The 21951-nt window shown below is 38.8% G+C and overlaps 1 protein-coding gene across 2 annotated transcripts in view; it reads right to left on the reverse strand.

Annotated features, from left to right (window-relative positions):
- Positions 1-21951, reverse strand: part of LOC121737728 (protein Skeletor, isoforms B/C) — a 63416-nt gene that overhangs the window by 28701 nt on the left and 12764 nt on the right. For both annotated transcript variants that reach the window (XM_042129416.1, XM_042129417.1), the window contains exons 2-6: positions 17335-17472; positions 9690-9874; positions 6008-6170; positions 2239-2366; positions 1274-1411 (exon numbers count right to left, since the gene is read on the reverse strand). In XM_042129416.1, the coding sequence (XP_041985350.1) occupies positions 1274-1411; positions 2239-2366; positions 6008-6170; positions 9690-9874; positions 17335-17472 (752 nt within the window). The remainder of the gene's footprint in view (positions 1-1273; positions 1412-2238; positions 2367-6007; positions 6171-9689; positions 9875-17334; positions 17473-21951) is intronic.

Consider the following 21951-nt stretch of genomic DNA (forward strand, 5'->3'; position numbering starts at 1 on the left):
CCATTGTATATCAAAGGCAGATATTACGTTAAAGATCTGTACATTGCAATCATGCTTTTGAAATTACATTTTATAAAATAATATCTGGAATTTTCAAAAAAAATCATAGAACTTAGCGATTAGCTTTTAGAATAGAAATAATGAAAAAACTACGCCATTATTTATTAAGGTGGAAAGGTATTCTGAAAAATGTAACTCTGTAACCAATAATAATAATATTATGTGTCTTCTTCAGTTCCGTCATAACTATCATAACCTAAGCCTAGGTGACCGCTTTAGTGCCATGTACCTAATTATTTGGATTACATTCGTATAGGTAATAAGAGAATATTTTGAGTTCTTAATTCTATATGTACAGTGATGATAATTGTTTTCAGGTCACACACACGGCGATAGCGAATGGCTGTAATGTTTAGTATGGTTTATGTATTGTAGCAGTTTTACAGCAAGCTGGTGAGTAAGACAGGAGGCAAGCTCGTATGAAACTTTTTACAGCAGCTAACAGACAACGATGTAGACTACGTCTAATGTAAAATTTTCATCTGGAATTTTTATATAAAAGTCATTAAAGTCAATGTGGCTTTACTTTAAGGATATCTTTAATGTGTTGTGACGACGCTGCTGCGTTATTGCCACATAGTATTTTGTATATATATAATTAATATAAATATTATATTACAACTTTGCGTCGTTGGACGCGAAGTTTCAACGGATTGGCGAAGATGAAACTAAGCGTGTAGGGAACTAACGTGATTGACTGATATTGCCGTGGCAGCAGGCAGTATGACCGTGGCTTGTGTACTGTGTGGCCCGGGCTCTTGCAGCGTTGACACAACGCGTGTAGCATACAACGAGTTGTTACACTACGACGACGCGACACAATCGTCTCTACAGGGTGTTATAAAACAAAGTGATAATACTTTAGGGTATGTACATGTTCGCAATATAAAGAGTTTACTACGAAAGTAGCAGCACTGAAAGAACATTTTTTTTATTTGTATTGGCAAGTGCCCCAGCGTCAGGAGGCTGTCCATACAAAAGTTAAAAAAGTTGCTCTTTCAGCGCTGCTACTTTTACAGGGAACTCTATAATTATAAGGGACACATACACAGGGTGTGTAATGTGTATGTGTCCCTTATATTATAGAGTTCACTGTAGTAAGTATTGTCACTATGTTTTGTTACGCCCTGTATATAGGGTTCTATCAGAAGTGTCAGAACATCGTTGTCTGTCTGTCGCTTGCCTCAGTGAATATAATTATCATGAGTGTTACCTGCGGCGAGACTCCGAGCATCTTGAGGCTGGGGGGGACGTTGGCGAGCGCGGCGGGGGGGAGGGTCACGTGGCCGAAGTCCACGGTGAACGCCTCGCACCACACGCCGAAGTGGCCGATGTCAAAAACCGTCAGCTCCTACAGAGAGAGAAAGAGAGAGGGAGAATCAGAAATAGAGTTCTAAGGACTAAAACTGCGTTTCCACCAGAGATATTGTGCTGCAAGGGATGTTTTTTAAAATCTAATAGCATCGCCGCGCTAAGCGACGTCACGGAAAACTCACGTCAATGAAGCGATGCTATAATAGCATCGCTTCATTGAGAACCAATAATTGGTTTTCAAAAACATATTCCTTGCAACACATATCTGGTGGAAACGCAGCCTAATGGCTGTTTTCACCCACAATCTAACGAGTGAACTTCTACCAGAGAGAGAAGGAAACTGTGATCAGCATTCAGAGTTATAGTTTTGAGTAGCATGTCACATTTTTGTCGTTATTTCTTTCTTATATCTATATCTTTTTTCTTGACAAATATATTGAGCAGGATAAGAAGTGTATGTAGGTTTAGGATGATCTAAATTTCCTTCATCCGATACATATTGGATAAGGACCTTTGATCCGACTGTTTTGTACGGCTTTACCACGTCAACAAAACCACTTCATTGTAATATTCGTTCCGAAACGGTATTAACTATAACGCCACAACACGAACAAAGAACGAAAAAACGTAGGTTACCTAAAACAGTGGAACCAAACGTAACCTTTCCTTCATGCTCGTTTTCTGTGAAGCGGTTCTGATTGATCTAATCGAAGCAAGGCTAACAAATCGGATTAATTATGATGCTATACGGATTAAGAGCCCAGGGAAGTCAGATGCTAGAATCCGAGAAAAATACTCAGTAAATAAATAAATTCTGGCGGCACTGGGCTCTTGCTTTAATAATATTATCAGTATTCCACTTACCCCGGGCAGCGTCAGCACGATGGTCTTCCTGTCGTACCGCCGCAGCGGCGCCTCCTTGCCATTCTCGTCGGGGATGCGGATGCCGGCCGGCGACGGCTTCTCCCCGCGACCCACCCAGAACTTTGCGTCTGGAAGAAGAGAAAGGTTAGATGAGGGTACAGAAGTGTCTCCGCGTCTGAAGGAAGAGACGAGTCAAAGGTATTAAGGTGGCTTCGCGTCTGAAGAAAGGGATCTGTCAAATAAAGCCCAAGATTACGTTTCGACTCTTAGGGACTTCCTACTTGACTAGAGAGAAGATAAATTAGTGCCTTCGCGTTTAGGGGAAGGGACGAGTTAGTAGAAGTGTTGAATCATATTTTTCGCGCCTGGAGAATCCAACCGATAAGAATTCTCATTTTTGAATTGTATAGCAGAGTGCTTGAGAGCGTTTAGAGTTACAATATTATCTATCTCGAAGATTCTATGAGACCCTTAGAAGTTAGACGTTACGTCGATTCGAAGCTATACTAGTTACTAGTCTCATCACAGGAAAATATAATTTAGTCGTAATAACTTCTCTCGCATGAAGAAGGCTAAGACGCACCGAAATTTATATTTTCTAAACAGCCTCATATCACGAAGACCAAAAATTTCGACATGATTAATGACGCCTCACGCCGCTCCCCCGTAGCGACACTCATAAGGATATCACGAGGATTATCTCGACCCCCCCCCCCCTCAATCTCACGCTCCGTCGCCGCCGTGTAATAGCTATTGTGTAATATCGCGGGAAGCAGTTGTGACGTCACTCCTGTCGTGTGACGCCATCTTGGATGGCGGATATTGCCGATGCGAACATATGACGTTAATATGAAAAATTTGATGACGATAATTTGTTGCCTTTGAAAGTTTGGTGTGGTTATCTTTTATGTACATGTAATTTTAAGTATGTATATTTAATTTTTAACATGCATGTATTTAGGTCCTGTAATTTTAAGCATCCCAACCCCTTTTGCAAAAATTACTGACTTTAATTGGCTACTTTCTATCCTGAAAAATTTTAGTGTTCTTTTCGCATATTGTAAAAATTAAAACTAGAAACTTATAAGATTTACAAATTACAAAGATAATACTTGTATTACTAGAATGCACTTAATATTTCATTTCTTTCTTCTGATATATAGCAGATAATATTCGGAAGAGCAATTCAATGTTTAAGTACTGAGTAACAACTCAGACTCAAATACTTAGCTGCATCCGACGGGGTGTGGTGCGAGTGACGGCGGAGAGCTGGAGGGCGGGATAGGGCGGGGCGCGAGTGTCAGCGGGTAACAAGCGTCTAATGGAGAGGCTTACAGTTTCGGAACAAAGAGGTTTCATGTGTATTTAATTTAAGTTGAATGTAATGTATATTAGTTAAAAAGACAACTTTGTTAGTAGTTAGTGAAACTTTAACTTTCGAATATTTTGCAAATCATTTAAAATGTATAAAATCCTAAGCCACTAGGATTTTACTACTACGGTGGCTACTATGATGTCTCTACACAAGCTTCTGATGTGCCATTATAACATTTTGAGTGCTTTTAGTGATCTGTTGCATTTTTCTCGTTATGCTGTATTACTTGGCCACGCTGCGTTTCTTAGCTGCAGCAAATTAATGCTTTGTTTTGCCCCACATTGCTGCCCTGACCACGTTATGCTGAGCTGTGTTTTACCTGATGATGATTTTATCGAAACCGGTCGTGTAAAACATAATTGTTATTAATAAAAGTGGAAAAAGTGCATGAAAAGTGTATATTATTACTGTGAGCTGTGTTTTGCTGTGCTTGCTACGATGCCTTCACATCACGCTCTTACGCAACTGTTCGAATCTTTTCCTTATTTCTGCGGTCGTGAGTATGATTGATCTGTCGTCGAGATAAACCTTTCCTATTGTTATGTAAAGTCAATATAACTGTTGAGTGAAAAACTATGTTTCGAAATTGCAAAATTCTAATACATACTTAATGCAAAAGTATCAATCAATACATATCAATGCAAAAGTTTGTATAATATTATGTATATTGCCAACCTTAAACAACTGAACTTTTATCAAATTCTGGTATTGAAGTACTTTGAGATCCGGCAATGAACATAGTACAATATTTATCTCGGAAAACGAATAACAAATTATAATGCAACAAAGTTGTGGGAAAACATCATATTGTATATTATTCACAAAAGCTAAGGGTTTTTAAATAACCTTAGAACAAAATTATCGTCTTTAAAATGACTGTTAACTAACAAATAGCGTACTTTATTCGTTACCAGTTGGGTCGTATACAAAAATATTTACTTAAATCAAACTATGTGTATAGACTTAACATTTGTACATGTATCCGAGTTAAGTGCGTGTAAGTCGGCCCTGTTCAATATTTCAGCGGGTCCCTTTTTTGGTTTGTTTACTTTAATGTAAATGGGCATTATCCCGCAGACGAAAACCTTTGTCAGTTTGATGGAGATAAGTAGTGGAAAATACCAATATGATGTTGGGCTATTTTGCTATATAACCCTTAGTAATAGAAAGATTTACAGAGAGGTTACAAGATGATTCGTCTTTGTTTGTTAAGCGACTTTTCCAATGTATCAGAGAAGGACAAACTGTAACTCTATTAATAATAATAGCTCCCACACCGGTTTCGGTGACGGTGGCCGGTTTCATTGAAACCAGGCCAGCTACGCAGAAGTAATTGTATAGTGCCCAAGTGTGTGCGCAGTACACAAGAGCACTCTCTATTCCTTTACTCTCATAACCCAGTGGGACGGACGACCGACACGACTGGCGAGAGATCAGGCGCAGGACCGACTTTTTACATGCCCATCCGACGCATGGATCAATGTAACTCTATCCATCCATCCATACCATCAGCTCTATATAATATCAATCGTAATCCAAATCTCCACTAATATCTAGTGACTTCTCGCTTTGCTCTTGGGGGTCATCAGATCGTGGCAACTTAACGTGTCGATGCAAAATGCTTTTAAATTAAACTCAATTTTACTTTTATTGCACTAGAAAACGGATATGTACACGTAGAACGTAGTTTAAATTGCTCAGCTGAACATTTGAATGGTTAATTTAAAAACTGACCATAACTTTGAACTTTCTTTGAAGAATAGCCAACTCAATATGACGTACGAAAAACGGACTCCTTCGCGGGCGGAACGTTATCTCTTATTATCAAACTCGTTAAGCCACATGCCTTCCATACTAATATATTATAATTAATTATTTATAAATGTGAAAGTGTGTTTGTCTGCCTGTCCGTCCGTCTGTCTGTCTGTCTGTTACTGTGAAATTTGGCATGGAAATACTTTGAGTCCCGAGAAAGGACATAGGATACTTTTTGTCCCGGAAAATGTACGGTTCCCGCGCGATAAATGAGTTCTGTCGCAACGGAGTTGCGGGCGTCATCTAGTCTATCTTCTATCTATCTACCTATCTATCTATCTATCTATATATATATATATATATATATATATATATATATATATATATATATATATAACTCAAAGGTGACTGACTGATTGACATAGTGATCTATCAACGCACAGCCCAAACCACTGGACGGATCGGGCTGAAATTTGGCAAGCAGGTAGATGTTATGACGTAGGCATCCGCTATGAAAGGATTATGATCAATTCCACCTCCAAGGGGTTAAAATAGGGGATGAAAGTTTGTATATAATAATACTTCTTAACGCGAGCGAAGCCGCGGGCAAAAGCTCGTCTCATATAAATGTTGTCTCACCTGGCGCTTCTCCGTCATAGGAGAAGTTTGGCACGAGCAGGGTCTGGGCGTCCACCACGACGATGGGGTCGGACTGCACCCCGTGCACGCCGCGCAGCGCCCCCACGCGCGCCGGCCTCGGGTACTCCAGATCGCGGGGGATGTCTACCGAACCGAAGTTCACCTGTGGAGGAGGGAAATTGGTGAGAAAGAAGAGATCATACAGATATTGAGATATTGAGATTTTGAGATAACTTGATGTTAAAATGCTGAAAAATTTAGAAAAGTCTGAGTAATAGTTAACTACTCATCTATGATTTTAAATATTGCCGTTATTTGTCCAATGGCCGCACACCGAGATATTTAAAGAACTTTAGTTTAATGGAGATTATATTTTTTTAATTAAAGTACATAATATAGGTTTTTAAGTGCAGCCTTTCTATTTCTATTATGAATAATGCATAGCACGAGTAGCTAGTTTATAAGCAATTTTGAAAAAGCTAACCTTTTCTATCTACTAGCATAATTAAAACCTAGTAGTTTGCAAGCTAAGGTTATCTTTATCTTTTAACACACAAACTGATAATACAATCTCCCCATTTTAAAACCAAAGTAAAAATCTCTAGTCGCTGAAACCGCAATCGCCATGTCAGCGCCCAGCACCCAGGCCCCAGCACACTGCACACTGCACAGAGCACGTGCGAGAACTGAATGTTAATTTACATTGATACAGTTACTAGCGCCAGCTACTTGTAGAAGAAACGTGTTTGCATACCAGACTACAGTGGATGCCAAAAATGTTTTTACTATTTTGCTGTTCTTAATATCAAATTCGTTCATCACATAGAGATCTAACGCACGTTTTTTTTTTATTAAATAAGGGGGCAAACGAGAAAACGGGTCACCTAATGGAAAGCAACTTCCGTCGCCCATGGACACTCGCAGCATCAGAAGAGCTGCAGGTGCGTTGTCGGCCTTTTAAGAGGGAATAGGGTAATAAGGGAGGGTAGGTTGCACCAAAATTCATTTATCACGCGGGAATCGTACATTTTTCCGGAACTCAAAGTGTCTCCATACCAAATTTCAGCAGAATCGGTACAGTTGTTTGGACAGACAGACAGACCGACACACTTTCGCATTATAATATTAGTATGGATTATTATAATTTGTAATATTATTATGTTTTCATTGCGACAGACTACAGTGCTATGCAGCGCTGGAACCAGTAATACTGGCTCCAGTTGCTGTATCAATGTAAATCATCACCATAGTTTACTCTCACCATTCTATCAACTCCGACTCAGCGCTGCTCACTCGACAGTACATTCTACAGTATCAAACATCTATAGTGTAACCGTTTGATCCTTATTGCTTTAGAAATAGAGTCGAAATAGAGTACACCATATTTGTATGCGACTGTGTAGTGTACAGTAGGCAGGCCGTGTGTTTGTTTAGTGCCGGTCGAACTCGCAAACTGCGTGTAGTCTAGGAGCCAACAGCTGATTGAAGTTAGTTGTCCATGCATACTCGTAGTCTGTCTCTGTCATTTTGTTACCTATTAAAGTTAATTAATTATGTAGGACAGGAAAGGACATACGATAACTAGTTTCTATCCCACGAAAATGTAAGGTTACCGCGTAACAAACGAATTTTGCAGCTAAGAAATTACGGACAAATTCTTTAACATCAATTATTTAATGTATTACACAAATTATTATGTAGCGTAATGTTCTACAATTCATAATAATTACGAATTTAATTCATAACTTCTGAGTTCTGTATCGTTAATAATCTACATTACGTATAATTGTACAAGAGAAAATGCTTTCATTTCCAACACCCAAAGACACAAAATAACATTAACATAATAATCTGTACAAAAGAATAATCTTTTAGCATTTGCGGGCAACCACGCTCCCGGGCCGGGGTAAATAATTGAGGACGATATTTCAAAGACTCCATAGAAACGTCCGGTCGAGGGACGAAATAAATAACGTCCGATAAACGGACTCCTTCGCGGGCGGAACGTTATCTCCTAATGTCAGATTCGTTAAGCCACATGCCTTCTCATAAATGTGTGTCTTTTTGTTGTTAATTTTCTTATTTTAACTGACCATTTAGACTTGATGTCATAATGTTTACAATAAAAATGTATGCCTGTGCCTGTACTTATCAGAAATTCTTCTTTTCTCCAAAAATTCTGAAAAACATGCAGTCTCATTTTTAACAAAATTAAGCTGGTAAATGTCGCAACTCTTTTCATCATTGTTTTCTATGTTCTATAGTTTAGGATTTTGTCTACTATGTCCACTTTAAAAACTATTTTTGCTTGCAGCTATAATCCACGACTCTATCTTAAGTTCTTAAAGGAATCTGGCGTAATAGTATTTAGAATCTCATGTGTTTAACTGTCAATTTTCCTGCTAATTCGTTGGACGTTTTGTTTCCAGTCGATTTACTCCACGACGATAGCAGCGAAAGATGTTGACTTTCTCGTCGCTCCTCGCGTCACTCGCCGTCACTCGTCGTCGTGACTCGTCTCTCGTCGCACGAAATAAATTATCTCGACGAACCATTTGTCTCGATCACGTTGATGGATATAAAGCGAGCGACTTTCTTATGTGATGTGAGTGACCTTCGAAATTGGGCCGCAATTCTTGTACCTCGAACCTTAGTTGTGGCCACGCACTCGAATCTCAATTGAAAGACGATTCTATTTTCTATAAAATAAGGGGGCAAACGAGCAAACAGGTCACCTGATGGAAAGCATCTACCGTCGCCCATGGACACTCGCAGCACCAGAAGAGCTGCAGGTGCGTTGCCGGCCTTCTCCGAACGATTCCGAATCTTTGAGAAATTAATCTCTTATTTCCCGAGCCGAATGCCGAATTTAATGCCGAGCTTGTAGGGTAAAACGTCCACCTGCCTGTCTGGGTACGCTAAAACCATTAAACCAATTTAGACGACATTTGGTTTGAAGATACTTTGAGTCCTCAGCAAGGAAATAACATAGTTTTTTCACATAACAAGATAAACGAACTTTGGCTCAAAAATTGCTGGGCAACATTTTGTACAGAGAAGTAAGTTTAATAAATCAACCGCTAGCTCCTGGACTACAAGCAGGCCTCAACTAAGGATCTAGAGCCAATACCTCGTACGGGGTTGTTATTCATCGACCTCTATTGTAGTGGTCGTTACTATTGTGTTAACCCGTAGGCTGTAGGGTGACGCATTGTAATTTGCTGTTATTGCTATCGATTTGCTTATGAAAGCAGTAACTGCGCTTAGCAGAAATTAACAGCTACGTATTCGTTATATCATTTTGTTTTGTAACATCCTGTAACTTTTTAGCACTAAGGTCATTGACCTGAGCAGCTGATCTCACAGCCGATTTTAAAGCGTAAGGCTGGCCGCATACACACGTTTTCCGTGTTTGATTTCCTTAATATGTTTTTCCTCAATTTCCATTTGGAATTCCATGAGACTAGCGCAAAACATTTTCTTAGTGCAACGAAACGTACGTGCGGAATTTGTCCCATTCGAATTTATCTGTATATTTCCCGACGGTTTATTATCTGAGTTTATTATCTAAGTGATAATGCATGGAGCATTCGGATGTCCGAATATAAAAAACGTGTGGATGCAGTCAGCCTTAAGATCAGTTGCCTTAGCTAGCCCCTGGCTGATTCCCAATCATACTCACAGCATAATCGTCGCACCAGACGCTGAACCACGCGAAGTCCTTCAGCGTGTTGCCATCAGGCAGGGACAGTGTGACCCCCTCCCCCCGGTACTTGCGCAGGGGGGAGCCGGACCCCCGCTCGTCGCGCAGCCTCGTCGCCCCCTTCGCGTCCACCTTCTTAGACGAGCCCACGTAGAAGTACGCCGCTGTAATAGACGGTGAGATTAGTGGGAGAAAGAGATAGAAAACCCGGAATAAGCTCCGGGATATAGCGGGCCCCTAGACGATCAATTTTATTGTTCAATATAATTGATATATTGACGGTCTAGGGGCCTATTTAACGCGTCCGCCTTTAATATAATAATATTTTTTAATATCAGTCAGTCTGGTCCCATGCTAAGTACCCGAAGGACTTGTGTTACAGGTACCAGACAACGGAAATATATTTAATACTTTTATACTACTTATACATAATTTTAAGATTTTTATTATAATATCATACACATATATATTTTAAATATTTCAACGTAAAAATGGACATGTACAACTTAACCGTTAAAGGCAGTCTTGAATTATTGTCAGCGTAAAAACGGTCATCTTGCAATTTTGGTGGAAACATTGTTACAAATATTTGAAATTGTGTTAGGTATATCATTACAAACGGCCTACTGCCTACATTAAACTTTACACAGCAACAAAAAATATTGTGTCTATGTTTTATGATAATCTACAGCAACAGTTTGAATCTTAAAAACGCTCTCCTGAAAACCACTACTTTTGACATGTAGCTTTATACGAGTATGTAGGGACCGGAAAATATGGATGGACGAATTTTTAATATTTCTATCGAATTTTACAGTTTTCACTTCATAGCAATAGCGAGATACTTTTGAAAATACGTAAACTATTTTATAGTACGTTTTTACCGTTTGTACCGTGGGTATGCAACCCAGAAAATTATTAGCTTTGCTAAAATATATTGTATATTTTATTGCACTTTATATTTTCTAGTATCATTTACTTGTAATAATTTATGCAAAAAGTTATTTAGCTTCTCCTAAATCCTAATATACTTTATCTATAAAGCATATTATTATTGTTTTTTTAAGAACACTCGCAAGAAAATTATCTTCGTCATTACAGTAAAATATACATCTCTATAATATACAACGAAAAACAAATTGTAATCGAAATAAAAATGAATCCTTTATACTCAGCCTCTGGGGGATTTTTACAGGAGTTTATCTATGTGAATATTCACAAACGCGTTTGATTGGCTGACGTCGAAACATAAACCAATAAACAGCGGTATTGAATACATAAACTCTTGTCGAAACTGGCCATAAAACATGTATCGAAAACCAGTGTTATAGAGTTCTAAAATTGCGAATCAGTTTTTATTATACATCGATTAACAAAACTATTCGATCTACTTATACAGATTACTTTCTCTGCGCCTCGAATCTGTGATGGATTATAATAATTATAATAAATGATCAGTAGTTCCAAACCGGTCAAACATGTTATTATACTTTCGAAAATATATTTTGAGATGTAGATTAAGAATCGATGACTAAATCAATCATAATAATAGCTATAGCAAATTGCTTTGAAACCGACATAAATATATTTTACTTGTTATATTATGCGATCTCCTCATGTTTTCCTGTGACGGGCAAATAATATTAGCGACTACAAACATATAGAGGCATAATATTCGGTAACAACGGGATACCGTTCTTAATCGGACACAGCCGCGCGCAACTTCTACTATAAAGTTTGGTAAAGAGATAATCCTATATTATGCATAGAGCATAATCCTATATCCAGATCAATCAGAGGCGGCGTGTTTGAAGTGCAGTAGTTTTGTGGAAAGCGGTGTCGTTGACCCCCGCAGTGTGAAAGTAGTAATGTCTTTTATATGGTAATCTCGAGCAGGTTACTCGGACTTATGCCTGGTACGACGCGTTTGCAAAGGGAGAATAATACGAAGAAATAAAGGGAGTAATGTTTGTATGTTCTCTTTGTTATTTACACAAAAGTCCATAGTCCGTTATTTGCAAGTCTACAACGAGTATACTGTTCATACGTTACACAAGGATGTTTTGGCGTGTGGAATAAATTAGAACCGACGACACCATGTTGTGTTAAAGCTGGTTCACGCTCTTTTTCTCCTCTTAATGACATCACTGTACTATAACAAAAGTCGATTTGCTGGCATAGCAGTGCATAGCATTGCATAGCAGACCTATGCAACTGCGTAATTTGGTCGCGTTATGTTGAGTCCAGATTACGATAAACTTGACATAGTTAACACAACCAGATAACATATAGGTCCATCAACTGCATATTAATATGAATTCATTTCTTCGATGGTACAATTTGGCATAGGTCGAAACGCGAATCATCGTTGGTTCAATAGTTTGGGAGCTATGTCTCGTTATCACACACACACATAGGCGTCAGGCGCGTCAAACTTACCCACCTCTATTTATGTTGTGTCTCGAAAGAGCTTAAAAGCTGCTGCAACATGGATCGGGCGTCCACCAATAACTTAATCAAGCGGCTTAAAATACATTATTTTAATTCCAAACCGGCCAATTCTCAATAATTACTGGTGGTCAAATTGACCCAGATGTCTATACACGCAACATTCAACTTTAAACTGTTGTGTTAAGGTACATTATCCCAAATTTACTGGTCGACAAATAACGCTCAAGTAAATGGTTATATTTAAAGTGATAATTATGTGCATTTAAATTTGATTGTACAGCTTTTAATTATTACGAGTAATGAGTATTTGTATAGAAATAAGCTTTTTAGTCACAAATATATTTATATTCTGTTATTTGTATTTATAAATTAATCTTAAGATAATTAAATAACAGTTTATAAAATAGTATGCATTATGTTTTTTGAATTGTTATCGGCCTAGACGTCGAATAAGCTGTCTAATTCAACCAGATGACTGCCACATAATATACGTTTCTTTAACTGAACTCCTATGGAACGGTTCACAATGAGTGGGCTAGATCTGTCTCACGCAGCTGCGCGCCGCCGGGTACAGCAGATGTGAGATAAGTGATAACATCTATTGTTCCCGCGATAACCAGCCTCAAGAAAATTGTGTTGACAATCACAATAACCTTAAGTGAATATTTTATTTTTTTTTATTATTTTTTTTTTTTTTTAATCTATTTTTATGGGGGTTTTTGCCAAGAATATTTTATTTAAATAACAAATTAACCAACCGTGTAGTTTTTGCCATAATATAATTTCACAGCATAACTAAATCGTTTGTCAGCAACGGTTTCAAAACTTTTATCGCGGTATGAATCTCCCGCGATCCCGAACACCCTTCTTCTTCAAACTTTCCCAAATCTTAAGTAGATTTCCGATTATTTTTAAAACTTTTCCTGTAAAGTAGTTTGGTGAATTCATTTGACACATGAAAACTTAGCAGTTATCACTACTGACTTTAAACAAGTTATGAAATAAGCTCTAGTCACTAGATATAGAGGAATTCGTCCATTTAACTAAAAGCTGTTTGATTCTTTCACACGCACAAAAAATATATTATTAAAATTAACGCTCAGGCTTACAAAGGCCGGATAACAAAATGTTTGCGTTTGAAAAAAGCTTGTAAGGACGAATTACTTGTATCCGCCGCCGGACGAATTACTTGTATTATTTCGAATGTTAAAGCTATACTTTAATTTGGTCATAATATTTTGCCAACCCGACGTGATAAGGGTGGAGAATAGCTACGCAGATAACAGGATGGGTCATTTGACCTGTTAGTTAAACTTAGGAGAGTAGCTTTAAGTTTTAGTTCTGAATAAAATATGATGATGGTAATATTGGTGATGATAATGATGCATGTTGTTATTAGCAGGCTGTCAGTGGCAGGCGGTGGGGGGCGGGGGGCGGGGGGCGGCGGCGATGGTCGTGGACGATGGGCCCGCTAATTGAGGAGAAACCCACCGATTGTACCCACAGATACTCACACGAGCATCATCAGTAGACATCGGATTATATGCACTATCAAAGTGCCGAAATATGCACAAAATATGCAAAATTAAAAGTCATAGGATTTAGGATCGAAGCTTTGCGAAGATTGCCATTGTATGCATTTGCATATTCAAATGTGCAAGTGCATAATCAATAACCATTAATAATAATCCAATTTCTAATCAGCGGACACTAGTAATTTGATACTGCGATTATTAACCCCCGACAAAAAGAGATAATATAGCTAGCCCCGAAAAAAAGATAATCTATAATACTAGATTATGATTTCGTTCAATTCTTGATCCAATTAAACAACAAAATAGTATTCATTTAAATGACAAACAATCATTAAAAGAGTGATTTGGGGTCTATTATGCATTTGTGATTATTACGAGAGCGAGATGACATCGAGCCTGTAATATGGAGACTTAATTAACCAAGAATACAGAGTACACCTCAGTCACCTGAACAACCACATTCACAAACTATAAAAATTGTAAGACTATCTCACATTTTAGTCTTAAGTGAGATCTATTAGTATAAGTTATAACCAGCGTTCTCTACTGTAACAAAAACTTGTATGAAGTTTGAAGATAAAGCGCTGCCCGCCCTGGCCTGGCCGCCCGCCCTGGCCTGGCCGCCCGCCCTGGCCTGGCCGCCCGCCCTCGGCCGGCCTAGTTTTTATCCTCCAACTAATATATTTTAAGCGATACAGCTGAGACCCGCCATAGAGGAGCAAGGAAACAGACACGACATTGCCAATAATTTATTATTTTAGTAGACGAAATTATAAAATGCCGCTAAAAAATTTAACCACATTTTTTTTTACTTTTTCATCACACGCACTTCTGAAACTTACAAAGATTGGCGATGACTTATGTGAGTGTGGATACGAATGGGACTAACCACATAGTACATGATTTTTTTGATTCGGTTTCATGCAAAAAAAAACTTTTTCTTCTCTAACAGCACCTAATATCGTTAGATTAACGGAAAGACGAGAGTATGAAATAGTTGTGTCTCCAGTGAGACATTATAACATGACGAAATGATCGTATCAGGCATCAGCTGGATTCAAATGTCTATGTCACATCTATCCAACCTCTATTTATATCTACGGGTCCACAATGAGTCGTCCTGCTGCCGGCCGCCGGCACACTTACTGTATCATATTGCTACTTGCTACTACATTCATGGATATTACACTCTGTACTCAACGTTCATCTTGATACAAATTACAATCGCGGGTATATTTTTCCCTAATTATAATTGAAATCGATGTATCTATGTATGTAACTAAAATTTAATATATATTTTTGTTAGTCTCGATAAACCTCGAAAAGGGAAACCGATTTGACTAACTTTAGTTTTAAAATATTTGTGTACGTCCGGGGAAGGTTTGTGAACAAAGAAGGAAAGTGATACAAAGTTCACCAGATCATTTACTTCTATATCTATAATATAATATTTTATTTTTGAATTTATCTATGGTTCATAATGTTATGGACAGCGACAAAGATTATTTCGGTTAACCGAGTTCCTGCTAATACTTTTTTAAATATAATTTATATAAAACTAGCTGTTGCCCGCGACATCGTCCGCATGAACTTCAGTTTATAGCGCGCGGTGTCAACAAAATTGGTGTCAAAAACTTTTTAAAACCCTGGTGGCTGGTACCCCTTAAATTAAAACAGCCGTGCAGTGTGCACGTAATACTTTCTTTTTTTTAATTAAACTTTTTTATAAGTACAAAATTTTAAAGCTTATTTACTCAATTTAGCTTTACACAACTTAGCTGCATTATACAACTTTAGCTTTACCCATAAACTATTTAGTATATATTATTGGTAGGCTGTTGTTTCTGATATCTATGTTCGTACGTGAGTTATTTAATCACGTGTATAACAATCGAAAGAATCGGAAAGCGTGATTTAACATGGTACCACCTCTTATAGAAATATGTATGAGTAAGCGATAGCGCGATCTAGGCGACTCTTGGCGCCATCTGTTATGAGTTTTTGGAACTAAGTTAATTTGAACAAATTTACGCATTTTCACCCCCTTACAACCCCTTTTTCCAGTTAAAAAGTAGCCTATGTCCTTTCTCAGGCTTTAGACTATCTGTGTACAAAATTTCGTGTTTTGGAACAAAAGTTTTGGTGTGAAAGACAGACAGACAGGCAGAGATACTTTCGCATTTATAATATTAGTATAGATAAGGGGCCAAACGAGCAAACGGTCACTTGATGGAAAGAAACTACCGTCGCCCATGGACATTCGCAACAGATGCGTTGACGGCCTTTTGAGAGGGAACACGCTCTCTTCTTGAAAGTTTGCAGGTCGTATAGGTCCGGAAATACTGCTGGTGACTGTTCGTTTCAGAGTTTTACAGTGCGTGGCAGAAACTTTGTACTGTACATTTAAATCTAAATTAATTTAAGCCGAGTACAAAGCTAAAACATAAATCCATTACATTTACATGACAACTAATATCCTGAACACAATATGTAACTTCGCCGTAAGTGATGGAATACTTGTTACAAAGCATTCCTCCGCGTCGGGACACATTCCACGAGTTGGGATAGTTTCAGCTATGACAGAGGTTTGGGGGACCAGCAAAAACTTTACAGCTACGTATTCGTTACGTAATTTAAGGCTCTGAACAAAATTGTCATCTTATTTTCAATGATCCTTCATTTATTAATTTATTGATTCAACGTGCTAGGCAAATGGTACTTTTTTGCGGAAAAATGTACGGTTCTCGTGAAATGGCTTGTACGGGCGTAGCCGCGCGGAATGCCTGGTTGTAGTAATACGAGTAATGATACTACCACTAAGATGGTATGACGATGCAATAAGCTAATAAGCCTAATAAAATTGCATCTCATTTTAATTACATAAAAGATTAATAAGTATCCGCTAAGGCAGCATCAGCCAGATTTCCCCCGGGACCCCCCGAGACCTCCCTGCATCCCCCGACACCCCCCAGCATCCCCCGGCTCCAGCTGCTCAGCTGACGGACTCATCTCCATGGCATTGTATTTGTCGTTTCATTGCTTTTAATATATTTAAAGATATTCCTGAGGGTTAAGCAATTGAACACCGAGTAAGTAAGGTGTAGAGGTGTGTACTGCCTTGGCGAGAGGTGTGTACTGTCTTAGCGTTTCTACTTTCTACTCACATAAATAATATTGCAAATAATGATAATAATGGACTATGGAAGAACATGACGTGATTAATTAATATCCAAAAGCTTTTATATAACATGCAACAAGGATACAAGTAAAAATATTAAGACATCTTGGATGTCATTAACAGGAGAGAGTAGATGGTGGTGGATGTGTGCAGTGTGTCGTAATTGTCGATACATTGTAATTTACTCTACAATGTCGCTACATTCTACAATGGCGTTAGTGTCGATTTATCCAAGCAATCCTTGTAACAGATTGATATCGTGAATTTTGAAAATCTTTTTAAATAAGCTACGGTAATTACACCTACAGCTCCAGCTGCTATTGATAATGTAGAATCAGCTTTTACGAATGAACCAATCAATGTATAGCGAGTAGCGCCACTTTACAAAACACAACGTTAATTCTAATTCGGCCACTCAGAAACATCCTTGCAGCGCTGCTGGACTACCACTGTAACTCACCGGGACCGACGCCGTCGTAGAAGAAGTCGTGTATGTAGAGGGTGCGGGCGTCGACCGCATACACCGTCCCCCGCACGCCGTGGTGCAGCTCCGACAGCGCGCCCAGACGACGACCGCGGTGCTCGCACCACACACCACCTGGGGGAGAACAGCCTGTTAGTGTGGTAGGTACTGGGTACATTGTTGGAGAACACAAAGTGGCAGCAGAGTATACAGAACTAACGAGTAGGCCGACTCAGAAGAGATCTCAAAATTTATATACGTTTGATGTAGTATAAATTAAAATAAATGTCTTATCGGCCGGCGCGCGCCGTACTAATGCGGCATTGTGGAACATGTCGAAAGTGGTACCCGCGCCCAACTCGCGTAGATTCGCCCGTTTGTTTGAAGTCGAGGTACTCCTTAGTTTTGCCTACTCTGATGGCAGGTATATAGGCAGGACCAAAAGTGACAGTTACGTAAAGTGGCAGTTGCTAAAAGTATCAGTTACACAAAGTATAGTAAAGAACGTTTTTTTACACAACAAGAAACCATTGAACAAAGTTTGTTACTCATAGTGGCAATTTAATATTGATGGGTTAATTGTTCGATAGGACAAAGTAACACCTGCATAAAATTAGTGTTATAGCAACATTGACACATACAGAAGAAACCCACACGTGACACCTGTTAGCTTTTACATATTGAATTACTGTCCTACAAGTTACATGGCAAAACGTACAACAACTGTAACTTAAAATGACTTCAGCGACAGTTAAACACAATACCTTAATATTAAGTACCGCAATAAAATTAAAATTTAAACCATAAAATATTAAGATGGTGTTAATGTAACTTTAATGACGAAACTCATGAGGAGCAGGTGGCCTTACATTAAAATTTAATCAAATGAAAGCATTAAAATGTAATGTAAAGTCATAAAAGAGGTTAAGATCTATAATATATTAAGGTTTCGGCTATGGGTTGATTCAGGGGTATATACTATATATAATACATGTGACGATGCGAGGCGAGGCGCGGCGCATGCGATTCAATTGGTTAAATTAAGCATTAGCCAACTAAAGTCCTAGAATTGACATAACGGCAGGTGTAACATGTACTAGGAGCGCATAGCTCGCAGCAGGACGGAAGAGAGAGCACATCCTCCGCTTTCACGCCGCGGGTAATGTCCTAACTCCTACGTGACGTAACACCGTCCCATCGTCACCGTCATTGTGACCGTCGTTGTCACCGGGACGTCACTTGAAAAGGATATGACGAACGCCGATGTATTTACTTCGTTGCGCCCTACGAATACTAAAAACTAAGGGAACGTAACTCCCATACTTCAACCGTTTTGAATTTGGTTCCTTTTCGCACACTAAAATATGGCAATAGCTACGAAACACTCAAATTTACGAAATAAAGCCGTTGACAATAATTGTCACTTCTGTATTTGTACACAAAATTGTGTACCGAACACATGCATAAAGTATGCATGTATTCGGATCTCATTTTGTAGACTCGCGGATTTTTGACACAGTTGCTCTTCCATAGTTTTAATTATTCGTAGGTTGCGCCTTACATTCGTTTATCATCCGGAAAGATTCTTCCAAAATAGAAACTAGGCTATGTCGTGGGTGTCTCTATCCATGACTTTCAAAAAAATTGGTTCAACGGCTTAAGCTTGAAGAGGGAAAGTATGGATTTGATAGAAGTAAAAAGCTGCCGCTGATGCTGATGCTGGAGCCAAAGGTCCGGAGTTCACCTTGGTCCGCTTGTACTCCACAGCTAGTTTGCCGCTGAGATAGCGCGAGAATAGTCCTTATGGCCTCGACATAAAGGTCCTGCCAGAGGCAAGATGACTGTGGACGGCCTGCAGCTGACTCTCACGACTGTCCCACATACGGAGAGGAGTGGTACCGTCACCACTTATTCGCGATGGATCGTTTCGATCCGTCGTAATTTGCAAACGAACGACTATCAACCGTGAATTCTTACGAAGTTTCCAATATAAATTGCTTTCTAGTTTCTAAGCTTTAACAATACGACGTGACATAAATAATAATAATATTATTTATGTGATATGTCACGTCGTAAGATGTTAAAATGACAGAAAGTGCAGAACACCGCAGGCTCTACAAATCCAGCCTCTAAACTCTAAACTCTAAAGTTCTAGTCCAAACTTTTGTATGCGCTTCATTGCATCACAGCGGTTCTGGCCTGATAGAGTAACCCATAACTCGCCCCAGAACCAATGACCTGCCAACTTCAGACAGCTCGAGCCAACTTACACACAACTGGGTTAAAATTTACCATGGGTTAATTTGGTTTTGTTGTCTATCTCGAGTCTCGTTTGCTGCTAAACGAGACACATTGCTTTATTCTCAAACCATGGTTAACTTTAACATAGTACTCTGCTTTACGGTTTAAATACAACATTAGTATAGCTTCATTATTTATTCTATTTTGTCCGGATCTTAGCAAACTACAAAACATTGTTCTCATAATATTATGTCAAACCAACGAATTCCGATTGTTCGAAGCTCAAAAGGCAAACAAAAGGGGTGCCAATTTTTTCAGCACTATCAGCACCCTGGGCGCCGATTAAATCTCGCCCAGGGCGCTGATAGTGCTAAAACCGGCCCTGGCTATAGTAGTGCTGCGTTAGAATGAACCTAAGTAAGACACCACTACTCGGAGTTATCTGCCGCCTGCCGCCCGCCGCCTGCCGCCCGCCGCCTGCCGCCCGCCGCCCGCCGCCTGCGGTCCACTCAGGGCAGATTACCACACACTTGTTGATCGAAAGTCTGAAGTTGGAGCCAATTAAGTGATTAGGTTTCGGAAAAGTTTAGACTGGTATATCGTACAGCGTACTGGAGTTATAGATGTGTGTGTACTTCCTAAAATAGAGCCCGTTAAAACTTATATTTTACAATAATGCTGCTTTGTAAAATTATGTTTTTTTTTCTACGAAAAATATACCACAAGAAAGTGATAACGTTAACAATATTATGTAGAGTAATGTTAAAATAATCTTTTTGTGAAACAAGTGAAAACTGCAATTTAAAGAACAAAAAACCAGACTGTATTTTGAATTCTGCTAATATAACCAGTATCACTCTCATAGTAAGCACGAATGTTACGACACCGCTCAAGCTAAATCAGAGTGACAATTCACAACGTGCATTACCTACTTAGACAAACAATAGTTGATAACACACAACAAAACACACAGACAACAAAATAAACAGTTAACTGAATAAATTAAAAGTTTCTGATATTTTATATTGTACTCCTCCACAGACGGTACTATTCAATTAAGGCGAATTACAGTCGATACATTTGAGTTAACCACTTCGCCATTAAAAGATACTGAATACAAAATGGAGGGTTACAAACAAAAGCTGGTTAATAACCATTTTCACAGTGATTAACTAAACTTGTATTTTAGCGAATAGCCCTACAGGCTGCAGAGTGTGACAAATATTAAAAACATACATAGAATCATACTCTCGATAAACATAACCCTCTTTATGGCGCAGTCTAATAATTACATAAACACCTAAACATTTCAACGCCATTCGTATTGTTTCGGTGGCCGGTGGTCACCAACTTGCGGTGTTTAATTTCCGTCTGTCGGCGTGATGTGTGTCTGTGGACCTTCGTTAAGAGCGAATTATCGCGACCGAGCCCTTTGAGCTTATATTAGGGCCTGATTACACCTACCGAATCTCTACTTGGTATGTGTAATCAGGCCCAAATATTACAAATAAAATACTAGACGACGCCCGCTATTCCGTTGCGCTAATTCGATCACCGCGCGGGAATCGTACATTTTTTCAGGATAAAAAGTATTTTATGTCCTTTCTCGGGACTAAAAGTATCTCCATGCCAAATTTCAGCAAAATTGGTGAAGCGGGCGTGAAGACGTAACAGACAGACAGACAGACATACTTTCGTATTTATAATATTAGTATGGATATCGCTGCTCTTGGCGAGACAATGCAAATAGATAATTTGATTGGCTGAGAGCACTGTCTCGCAGTTTCGAGGCAGCTCTCAGCCAATCAAATTATATATTATATATAACCAGTATCACTCTGTGAGTGGAGTGTGGGAGTGCCAGTTGGCAGCTGGTGTAATTAAGACCTAACTGAGGACCTCCGCTAAAGTGCGAATGGCCGAGCTCTTCGAGATTAATGTTAAACTGATAACAGGGACGAATGAATAGTGGCGGTAAACGGATTAAATTGTTCAACAATATATTAGGGTTCTCGAATGGTTTATGTTACGGCGAAAAAAGAGTAATTATGAGTATGCAATTGTGTATGTTTGATCCATGATAGATATCGTCTAAACTGCTAGATCAATTTTAATTCTAGAGCAGCAAATTAATTTGTGATGATGACTTTCCTATTTTGATTTAGTAATTACAAAATAAGTATAGATTAAATTGTTATAATTTACAGTTGCTCCATTCGCCCCACAGAAACACAATGGCAAAACGAATAATAGTTATAGGGATGTTTTGTGCCATAGGCGCCTTTTATGTACTACATTACCCTTAGAAAGGAAATTTAACATGAGTGTTATATTTGCTCTAATTAATCGATCTACAATATTCATTCTAAAACC

The sequence above is a fragment of the Aricia agestis genome, chromosome 21, assembly GCF_905147365.1.
Source record: "Aricia agestis chromosome 21, ilAriAges1.1, whole genome shotgun sequence".
Classification (NCBI taxonomy): Eukaryota; Metazoa; Arthropoda; class Insecta; order Lepidoptera; family Lycaenidae; genus Aricia; species Aricia agestis.